An 11,719-nucleotide genomic window follows, 5' to 3' on the forward strand; every position below is an offset into this window, starting at 1 on the left:
TACTGTATATATATAGACACACACACACACACACACACATATCTTATGAATTTACTGACAGATTAGATAAACACAGTCCTTTAAGTAACAGCGGTCTATTTTAATGATGTAAAAAGGGGTGTTAATCTGGCTGGCGATAAATGCAATACAATCACGGTGGAAAGAGGTCAGTCACAGCACAGGTTTTCATGTACTAAAAAATATATACTGCATAATTTTTTATATGTAGATGTCTAGCAGGGATTGGTAACTAACACACATTTAAAAGACAAAGTATCAAACGTAGAACTGCTAATATGCTCACAGAGGCAGGATTATTTTCATTTCCAGAACAATGAGAATCAAAAGAAGTTGCATCTTTTAAAATACTTTGGCATTCTGAAATAGCTTCTTTTTTTGGGCTTTTTTTAGGCAATAAGTCAATAAAACATAGTCCTATGATCCTCAATAAACAGCAGAATGGCCTACTATATATACTAGGCCTATAAACCATTGTTTTTCATGTCAAAAATAAAATATTTGTAGCGTTCCAAAGCAGCATGATAACAAATTTCTAACCTATGTAGTCTGATTGATTGCATTATTAAGAAGAGGCCAGTGACTGAAGGATTGCGTGATTTACTTACAGTATAGGGGGTAGGCTTGTTATTATTTTATTATTATTTTCACATTAGTCTTTATGTTATTTACAACAAGAACTAAACACAATGACTAACAAATTAGGTGAAACCAAGTTATATTGTAAACTTGCTTTTAAATCAGCTGATTCTTATGTTTAAACTTAAATGCTGGTTTGCTGTAACCCTACCCATCCTTTTAATCCCTACCCAAAGATTTCTTCTCTGCACTCGTTTATCATATTTTTATTACAGCAAAACAGTTGACTCTCCAGCCTTCCTACTCAACTTTAGAAATCGGGTTACAGCAAACCAACAATTTGATAAGGATGGCCCTGTCATTTCTTCATGCTTACTATACTTGTTATACCAAGTAGACAAACCTAGGGTATGCTCAAAGTCTCGCAGGAATGCTCAGCAACTTGCTGACTGTGGATCAGGAGCCCATGAGTGGGAACACAGGAATCCACAGCAATACTAGGTCCTCAGAAAGTCATCATACTGGGGAAATATCAATTATTTTATTGTCTGCTTCTGCAATAGCTTTCAGCCATGTCACAACTTGCCAACAAAAGCATTACACATTTCAAACCAGTACAGCATTAAAAACACCTTTATCATCACAGCCCTTTTTCCAAAGATCTTGGTGATAAAATTGAATCTGTCATTTCTAACAAATGAGAAACTTCCACAAACATGGATTCTGTGAGCATAGTGAAGTAGTCCTCACAATCGATGCAGATGTGTCCACTTGATTAAATCTGTTTGACAATGAGGTTGGAGGCTAGCTCTGGGGAGTAGTCGGGGAGATCATTTTCTCTAGCAGGTTCATCATGCGCTCTTGGAGCTGCAGACTCTGTACTTGGAGGAAGTTCTGCTGGTGCATGACTCTGCGCACCTCTCTGCAGGTCTCCTCCACAGCCCTGCTCATCTTCTTCTGCTCAACCAGCATGGCTTCCATCACCTTCAGCTTCTTTTTTTTCAGATTGGAGGAGACCCTTTTCCTTCGTTTGAGTGGACCTGATCTGGAAATATACAAATACATGAAAATATCTATCCTGTGATTAACAGTTAAGTAATGTGGGATATACTGTAGAAGAAGGGGTCCTTGGGGTCAGAGTAGTGGGGGAACAGTAGTAGAGGTTACAGAAAATCAACACTGAATCAACAATGTGGTGGGGGAGCTTGTCCTGTAAAAACCAAAAAAACCTAAAAACCACAATCCTGCAATTTAGTTTGGCGTGCACTTAGACTGAAGTTAGTTCATTTGCAGTTGTTTAGTCTGCAATGTGTGCTGGTGGTAGCGAGACTGAAGCACATTTTCAGGTAACCTGTACTTGAAAGAATACTTCACCAGACCCTGATAAGAAATTAACAGAGTAAATTTGCACAATAGGTTTTACAGTTTACCTGCTTTTGTCATGTTTTTACTTTGCATTTACTGTGTTTTAATACATTTAACCTTCAGTATGTGTGCATTAACATGCTTTTAGTGTGCCTTCACTATGCTTCACTACACTTTGGCAGTGCTTTTAACATTTGTGATATACCATAGTAAACACTTATAAAAGTGAAAACTACAATTCATTATCATTCAGAACATACAGGCTCTGTGCTTTGCAGTCTGCATATGACATGCCTTTTAAACCAGGAATAATTCTGGTCGCTCTTCTTTGCACTCTTTTAGAGCAGCAACATACTTTTTATAGCAGGATTGACCAGAGCTGAATACAGTATTCTTGATGAGGTCTTATTAATGCATTGTAAAGTTTTAGCATTACTTCCCTTGATTTAAATTCAACACTTTTCACGATTTATCCAAGCATTTTGTTGACCTTTTTTATAGCTTCCCCACATTGTCTAGATGAAGTCATTTCTGAGTCAACATAAAGTCCTAAATAAAGCTTTTTCATAGATTCCTTCTTCAATTTCAGTATCTCCCATATGGTATTTATAGTGGACAGTTATTATTGCCTGCGTGCAGTGCCTTACACTTTTCTATATTAAATGTCATTTGCCATGTGTCTGCCCATTTGAATGACCTTTGCTGCTGCAACGGTGTTTGCCACTCCTCCTATTTTTGTGTTGTCTGCACATTTAACAAGTTTGCTTTCTATACCAGAATCTAAGTCATTAATGTAGATTAGGAATAGCAGAGGATCTAATACTGATCCCTGTGGTACTCCACTGGTTATCTCGCTCAATTTTGAGGTTTCTTCTCTTATGAGTATTTTATGTTTTCTACGTGTTAACCACTCCCTAATCCATGTGCATGCATTTCCTTGAATCCCTACTGCATTCACTTTGAGAAGTAATCTTTTATGCGGGACTTTGTCAAAATCATTCTGGAAATCTAAATAAAATGTCATATGCTTTGCAATTATCCATTGTCGATGTTGTGTCCTCAAAAAAAAAAAAATCAAGCGGGTTAGTTTTTATTACCTTGTCTCCAGAGACACAGCGCTGATTGAACTCTGTGAACCCACTTCCTCATCGTATTTTTCTATTTCTTCAGAGGACCCTGTGTATTCAGGCAAGTGGGGCGGCGGAGAATTGGTAGGCAGTGATGGGGATGCATCTGTATGGGAGGCTGAAGGTCCACAGTGCACTATATCATACTTGTTCATGTTGGTGGGATCTGAACCCTTGGCAAGTATATTATCAATGGAGTTGAAATATGGCCAATCAGAAGGAGTCGACTTTCCATCACTTGTGCATTTCATTTTCCTATTGAAGGAGGACAAAATGAAAAGGGTAACAGACATGCTAACACAAACGTGGTAATCAAGTAGCTATACATCCCACACAGGATATAAATGAAGTTGAGGTTCTCAACATACAGTATGGCCTTCAATAATCAAACCACTCAGGGATGAACTAAGGCTATGGAATATCCATACCAAGTTTTAAACACAATTTCTCAAGACATACCTCAGATGCATACCGGGAAATGCTTGCAATGAAACTATTGTGTGAATCATAAAATACAGTGTACATACTGTAAAGACACACAGGGGTCTTTTGAATTGATCTAAAAGGGTGGCGAGATTTAAATCCACACTGTTTAAATCAATTCATTAGCCCCCAATATCTCACACTGCATGGTCTGTATCATTGAAATGGACAACTTAGTAATGCAATTTGACCGAGAGTAATAGAATTCATAGCACATGTCGCATTAACATTTTTACATAGATAGAAAACGTTTTTCTATTTTAAAATTTCTATTTCTGGAAACCAGGGTTATGATAATAACCTAACATTCCCATGTAACCATTACCAAATGGGTCAGTATAACCAAGCCGCTGCAAGGGCAAGATTGCTGAACGACTGGAATGCTACAAGGCTAAGCCAAGAGGCTGTCTTCTACGTTACCATACGGGGCCCCAGTAACAAGTAGCTAGGGCTAAAAAACTGAGGGAGAAACTCACAAAAAAGCAACGTCACATACAATCCCTGATCACTACCTGAGCAAGGACATTCAGAACGAGCTGGTCCAGATCTGTCCGGGAAAGTGAGAAACAAAATTCTGAAACGTCTTAACAGAAGCAAAGTACTTTTCTGTAACTTGGATTGTGCACCCGATTTGAGTCACAAAGAGCAAATGTCTGTGACTTTGATTTGTTTCTGTAAGCAACTCTTGTGTTCAAATCAAATAACACCTCTTAAGCTTCCTTGTTGGGGTCTCACAGAAGCATTTCTGCAAGAACTTGTGAGCCTTGGATTAAACATTGTTGACTGTAGGAGTTAGGATTTGGCTTCAATATGAAAGGAAAGATCCTAGGTGTTCAATGTAGAGTTCTGAACCTGAACCCTTTGGCTTTCTATATTCCTTGTGGATGACATAGTTGGAATCTTGTCATTGGTGATGCAGCTATGAGCTCCAATGAAGGAGTCACTTTTTTGGTGTTTTGTTAAGAATTTACACATTATTTTCTGCATCAACACACCGCTGGAAATTGCTCAACTACTATATGTTGGGTCTTATGTGAAAACCTCTCTCTCAAACATGATGGGAGTACAGAGTGGAGAATGGAGAGTGCCAAAGCAATACTGTTTCAGATTGGAGAGGCCAATGATGCTCGCACTGCTATTGCCGAAGAACAGGGTGCTGACGCATGTCTTGCACAAAAACTTCAGAAGTATACATTCCAGGTATTCCTAATTGTGTGGCAAGATATCCTGTTTCGCACTAATCAGGTCAGTAAAGTCCTGCAAAGTAAATCACTTGACGTCAGCGCAGCAGTCCGAGTTGTTGAGGCAACACGTTCATTCCTGAGAAAGTACAGTGAAACAGGATTCAATGATGCCAAAATAAAAGCCAGAGACCTTGCTGAAGAAATGGGAAATACACCGGAATCCCCAGCAGAAAAAGTTAAATGACCACACGACAAGAAGCAGCAGTTTGATTATGAGAGCAATGACCAAGCAGTGCTAGATCCAAAACAGCAATTTCACGTTCAGTGCTTCAACACTCTGGTTGACACTGCCTTGCAATTCGTTTAGCATCGCTTTGAGCAGTTACAAGAACACTGCAGATACTTCAGTGTACTGTATGACATCCACAATGTAAGAGATCTGGATAAGGAAGAGTGGCACAGTATGTGTAAAAAACTTCAAACATGTTTGACACATCAAGGAAGGTCCAACATTGATGGAATTGAACTGTGTGAAGAACTTACAAGCTTGGCAGACCTTCAGCTACAGAAATCATCATCAGTAGATGCTTTGCAGCTTATTTTATCCCATGGATTTGTTGATGTCTTTCCCAATGCCTGGGTCACACTCTGAATTCTATTAACAATCCCAGTCAGCATGGAATCAGGACAGAGGAGTTTCTCAAACTCAAGCTCAAACTCATAAAAACATACCTCGTTCAACCATGAGCCAAGAGAATCAAGTTGGACTGGCCATGCTGTCTATTGAGAATGATATTTCTGGAGAAATGAAGTAGTCTGATTTAAAATCAATGACTTTGCCCGGAGGAAAGCTCGTAAAATTGCCATCTGGCCAAGTAAGCTATTTTAAAATATTTATTTTAAATTGTTGCAAGCTGAGACTCTAATTTTGGACATCTTTGGGACAGGAGGTTCTCGTGTGCCCAGAGCAAAAACTTACAGGCCACACAATAGAGATTGGGTGACCCAAGGCCACCCTGGTGGTTGATGTAAGTCACCACTGTTGTGATGTATATATATGTGTTGTATATATATATGGACAAGCACATGTCTCCCTCGAACAAAGAATTCTGAATGGCCATATAAAACTGCCTGCAGCTCTAAAAGATTTATATGGAGACTCTGCCAAGAGGGGGTGTTCCACAAACCTTGCGCACCCCTACCATTCCACACAGCGCCCCATCCCAGGCTGGACGCATCTGTGGTGACAACCTCCCTTATGGTGACACTGCCCAGTGCTAGACAGAGGTGTAGATGGGCCAGCTGTTTCCACCAAGAAAGCACCTTTAGACAGCGATGAGACACTGTCAATAGACGGTCAAGATTCAATGCGGGTTGAAAAACCAAAACCCTGTTGTTGAACCCAATGAAAGGGTCTGGGAAGCTGCTCCCATCAAGTCCAGAAGTCTCTGGAACGTCATCACCGTGAGTGCTCTGTTGAGCTGAAAGAGCTCTAAACAGACAGCTATTCTCTGCACTCTGCCATCCAACAGATTGGACAGCATCAACCTGGAGTTCAAGCACACTCCTAGCTCTTCACATGATTCACCATAAGGCCCAACCATTGAAGGTAGCTGGTGACAATTTTCACATGGGCCTCTGCCTGTGCTGAAGACTTGGCACAAACAAGTCAGCAGTCCAGATAATTGAGCACTCTGATGCCTTTCTGTCTCAGTGGGGCTAGGATAGCTTCCATGCACTTTGAGAAAGCACAGGGAGCTAGAGAGAAGCCAAATGGCAAGGCATGGAACTTGTATGCTGTTCTCTGAAAGGCAAACTGCAGGTACTTCTTGTGTGCTGGTTTTATGGGGATGTGGAAATAGGAGCCATTGAGGTCTGCCATGTTCTTAGCAGAAGAACTTATTAAAGTTCTGAATACCACCTCTGGCAGCAGGCTGTGATGGTCTTTGAGGCTGCTGGGGCCTAGGGTGCCAATTTGCCATTGGTTTGCGCACTGGGGGTGGTCACCTGGGAAGCAAGCGAACCAGCTCCTTTGTGGATTCCCAGCCGTGAGGTGAATGCTCTGGCTGAATAGGCACGCTTGAGGATCATCGCCGAGACGTGGAACTACTTGTTGGGGCAGACAGCGTCTTTGGACAGCAGCACTGCATAAGGCACCTCTACCAAAGTGGCAATTGAAGCCTCCACAGGCGGAAATTGGGCCAGGTCCAGCTTCTCTGCATGATGCAACCTATATAGAGCGTCCATCGACCGAGAAACAGCAGGCGACTGGAACTCAAAAAGAAAATCTGGGGGGGGGACAGGAGAGGTAGTAGGCTGATCAAAGATTGACTGCCTTTTCTCATCTTATTTAGGCCAGGACACTTGCAACACTGCAGTGGCCATTTTGATTAGCGGTAAAATCTCTGCTGACAGGAAGAGCTTACTCACAGGGGCCTGCTGTCTGACCCCGTCCTCAGACGGGAACTCCAGCTCCTGTTCACCTACATCAGAGGCGGCGATGGACAACATGTGCTCCTCTTGCCAATCAGCACTCTTAGCCTCCTGGTCGGTATGGTGACCTCGGTGCCATATGGGTCCACCAGTTCACAGTTAGCAATGTACATGGATGCCCACCTGTACAAGCCACTGGCAAAACCACTCAGTCAGTACTCACACCAGACTGAGGGAAGCCTGCTTGTTAGAATGGACTAACAGCTTTCATAATGGTGATGCAAAAGCTGTCACCAAAACGGCATCAAGATACTGTGGTAGAGATTGTAAGCAATCTAAACCAGAGCAAGCATTATAAAAGGCCTGCACTTTGTGAAAACAGAGAAACAGAATGAGAAAAAAAAAAAAGATTCTCAACAAATACAGTAATAACAGTTACTAAAGTATACAAACCATCTCGTAATTTTAGCCAAAGCTAAAATGTGAATAAAATAACTCCAGCTGGAGCTATTGCAGCCTGGGGGGAGAGCACAAAGTTATCCGACTTATGTTGTTTGATCCCTGGGAAGGAGCGACTCAAGCCACTCTCAGTGGCTAAGCTGGGATTAAACCTGGAACCTCCTGGTAACAAGCCCCTATCTGCAAACACTGGACCACAATCGCAACCCACTTGAAATAGGAAACTTATTTTTATCGAAACCATGTTTATTTGTGATAGGATGCAACCATGTGGACCTTTTATAATAGTTTAAGATGGTCTTTAAGATGGTCTCGATTCATCCATTCCACCGAATATGTGATTACCACCATCTACAGGTTAAAAGAAATCCTTACAAAACAGCAGTATTTACTCGAAATCCCTTTAAGATTGAATCTTATTTGTGTTGTAGTGTTAATTTATACATGCTGTAGCAATCACGGTTAACGCAGGCAGGTGCATCACACAGGGTGAGGCAATCCACACACAGGTGGAGGGCAGGTGTGAACCCAGGCCCTCTCACACTAAAGCATAGTGCCGATACCACTGTACAACGATATTGGCGCTATGCTTTAGTGCGAGAGCTGTAATTTTACAATCCTCTAACACAGATAGATTGATACTTTTAATACATTTTAATCAGTGAAACTAAACCAGGGTTTCATAATAACAGCTTTAAATACATTGATCCCTTATGTGCGATTTACCAGGGTGGGCATCTTGTTTAAGGATTTTTAAGAGACTAAGATTATTATTACTATTATTATTATTATTATTATTATTATTATTATTATTATTATTATTATTATTATTATTATTTAAATTAGTGATATTGTCAAGACTAGTTTTACCAAAACATACGCAAGCTGATCTTACTGTCGGATGAGAGAGCTTGCCTTACCATGGAGCAGAATTTACACATACATCGTACTGCACAAACCACTTTCCCAACACATCTGATTTTGTTAGTAAATGTTTTTAAACTTGTTTCAGATGTTTCTCTGACTTAAGTTATCCATCACTTTCTGCAGATTGCATTTCAGAACAGCATGTTTCCTGCCTCTACTCTGCAGAAACTCTCCTCCCTCCAACCATGTGTTTGAGAGTAGGAGGGTCTAGTTATTTAACACAGGCCCTGGCCCATGACCTTACCTGAAAATCTCTAAATACACGATATTTGAAAAGCAAACAGAAGACTTAAAGTGTCTTACCTGTACTGGAAGGTCATGTTGGTAATTTTCATCTTAATTTCCTCTCTGTGACGGTGTTCACCAGTAAGTTCAAAAAATCTTTTAGACATTTTTTCATATATTTTAGCATTTCTTTTTGCTTTTTTCAGTTCAGTAACAAATTCGTCCCAGACATACACCAAACCCCTCATTTCAGCATCTGTCCAGTTCCTGGCCCTTCTGTGTTTTTCATTCTGAGGTAAAATTTCATAACAGAAATTAGCTTCATCAGCCATTTTACAGAAAGCAAAATCTTTCAAGATAAATCTACACGCAAACAAAAAATAAGCTACTGCATTTTTTTTTTTTTTAAGACCTGCACAAAGAGCAGGCCTCCAAGACTTCCAGACAGCAGGGCTTTGTTATAACACTACAGCTCCAAAGTCTTTCCCAGACAGTTTTAGTTAAGAGGCCTGGAGTTGGGGCCTAGCTCTGTGGTTCAGAGATCCGGTTAAAAGCTTTTAAGTGGGGAAGTTCGTCACTATGATGTCAAGTTTCCTTGGTAACAGTCTAACAGCTCTCCACTGCAACAAAAAGCTTTTAGCTGAAAGCCAATAAAGTAGGCCAGACTTGACAGGAAATCAAGATTAAAGCTCTTAACTGGGGGGAGGGGGGGAGAGCGAGAGAGAGAGAGAGAGAGAGAGAGAGAGAGATTGGTTTCCTTGACAACCTGTATCTGCCATGGGAATTCATTGAAATCCTTCTAAAACGAAACATTTAAAAGATTTTAATGGGGAGAAAAATAAAAAATAAAAGTCTGTAGGTCTAAAGTAAATTTGTAGTATTGGATCTACTAAATAAAACTGCTGCACATAACACCATACATTCTGCTTTCTGTTATGAATATCACCCCCTCCCCTACCACAAGAGATGCCCTTACAAGCTATTATTGTTATGGTACCCGATACAGGCGCTTCAAGTTTATAACCTGTCATACTACTCACTTTAAAATAACTACTGCAAATGTTAACACTATTATAGTTCGCAATTTTGGTACATTAAATACATCGTTGGTACTCTGTTATACTGTCCTAACACTTTTGTTTGATTATTTAATACACGTAGAATTGAAAATAACGACAATATATATCTATATATATAATATATATATATATATATATATATATATATATATATATAGACACACACACACTTTTTTTTACAGATTCAATATTTGGGCTAAAAGTTTGCAAAATTTGTTACCGATGTTGGTCAGTTTGAAAATGTATTTTAAAGCTCAGCAATGTATTAATCCTATGTCAATGGATTATAACTCCTATATTTCAGTAATAAGAAACTAGTCACAATTTAGATAAGTTTCTAAAAGATGTCTTTTGTGTTATATTTGCCATCTCTCATTTGTTATGTTCTTATTGCTCATGGGTTAAACAGCATTCTCTCCTATAATGATGAGATATCCTCTATTTTATTTTGCTTTGTTATGTTAATTCCCGCCCTCATTATCACCTCATTGTTGCCAAGCCTCCTGCTCTCATCAACCCACACATGTAAACCCTTTCTCTTTCTGTCATGTTACACAACCCTTTAGACATCCTACACACTTTCCAGATTTAGGAAACCAGCCGACACACTGAATCATAAAATGTGGCAATCCAGTATTTCTTTAATCTAGATACCTTAAGATTCACCAATTTCTGATACCTCCAGTATCCCCCAAATCAGGACTCCTCTAATTCCAATAGAGCATGTTGGCCTCTTCAAAAGCACTTTAAGCATTTCAGTCATTCACCTGTGCAAAACCTGGTGCAGTAGATGACTTTGCAGACTGTGACATTTTATTGGACAGTCAGAAGTGAATGAAGGTTAATGGATAAACATTTTACCAAGCAGTAATATTTAACACTGAATTCTGAAAGTATACTAGATGTAGTTAAGGATTGTTCTGCTGTCTTTTATAATAATAATAATAATAATAATAATAATAATAATAATAATAATAATAATAATAATAATCTTTATTTTTATATAGCACCTTTCATAGTGGACCACCATCATAAAGTGCTTTACAAGATACGTGACTAGGGTGTGTCAACTATGCATCAGCTGTAGGGTCACTTACAAAAACATCTCACCCGAAAGATGGAGCACAAGGAGGTTAAGTGACTTGCTCAGGGTCACAGTGAGTCAGTGCCTGAGCTGGGATTTGAACCTGGTTACAAACCTGTTTCTTTAACCATTGGACGACACAGCCTCCTATAAAAAATAAAAAAAAGCTTGCTTTACCTGTAAACTTGTTCTGGGTTTTCAATGAGACATTTCTTTAACAGGAGTGCTGACTTGTGAAAGAGAAATCTAAATAAACAAAAAATGTATCTGGGAGCTTGAAAGACAGAACAAAATGAATAAAGCATACCTTTTTATTTATTTTTTTAAAGTATAATTTACCTTTTAAAATTGCACTGTTAAAAGTTAAAATGTACACCAATAAAGCAAAGGAAAACACAATCAGCTTATACACACGAATAAAGGAATGTAACAATTCAGGTTTAAATTGCTTATATGATGATAAAAATAAAAAACTAAAATAGTTACATCTTTAAAGTGCTATAATTCAGTCACTTAGTAGCTAAAGATAACACATCTAAATTATACATCTATCTGTTTTTTTAAAACAAAACCAGGACACACATTCCAGAAAGGCTCCAGTGTGCCCATCATAGCCTTGTACAGAAAAAAAATTGAGACTGAGCAACAGCTAAACTACTTATTGCAATGAACAGTGACATAGAGAGAAGCGCCGATAGGATGACAGGTGACACATTTACACACTTTGTCTCGGCTTACTGCTTGATTAGGTACCTA

At 39.3% G+C, this 11,719-nt stretch overlaps 1 protein-coding gene across 1 annotated transcript; it reads right to left on the bottom strand.

Moving 5' to 3' along the window:
• On the bottom strand, nucleotides 1-9,465 carry msantd1 (Myb/SANT-like DNA-binding domain containing 1). Its single transcript, XM_041267346.1, has 3 exons — nucleotides 8,879-9,465; nucleotides 3,060-3,344; nucleotides 1-1,642 (listed from the first exon to the last, which is right to left on the bottom strand). Exons 1-3 carry the CDS (start codon nucleotides 9,130-9,132, stop codon nucleotides 1,402-1,404), a joined length of 780 nt encoding a protein of 259 aa, XP_041123280.1. The 5' UTR covers nucleotides 9,133-9,465; the 3' UTR covers nucleotides 1-1,401.
• Between the last annotated feature and the right edge of the window lie 2,254 nt (nucleotides 9,466-11,719).

The sequence above is a fragment of the Polyodon spathula genome, chromosome 1, assembly GCF_017654505.1.
Source record: "Polyodon spathula isolate WHYD16114869_AA chromosome 1, ASM1765450v1, whole genome shotgun sequence".
NCBI lineage: Eukaryota > Metazoa > Chordata > Actinopteri > Acipenseriformes > Polyodontidae > Polyodon > Polyodon spathula.

Excerpts from the sequence above, each read along its gene's own strand:
- msantd1 (XM_041267346.1), bottom strand. The coding sequence starts at position 9,132 with ATGGCTGATGAAGCTAATTTCTGTTATGAAATTTTACCTCAGAATGAA. Across the intron at positions 3,345-8,878 it reads AACATGACCTTCCAGTACAG|GAAAATGAAATGCACAAGTG; the intron begins GTAAGACACTTT and ends CTCCTTCAATAG. Across the intron at positions 1,643-3,059 it reads GCTGTGTCTCTGGAGACAAG|ATCAGGTCCACTCAAACGAA; the intron begins GTAATAAAAACT and ends GTATATTTCCAG.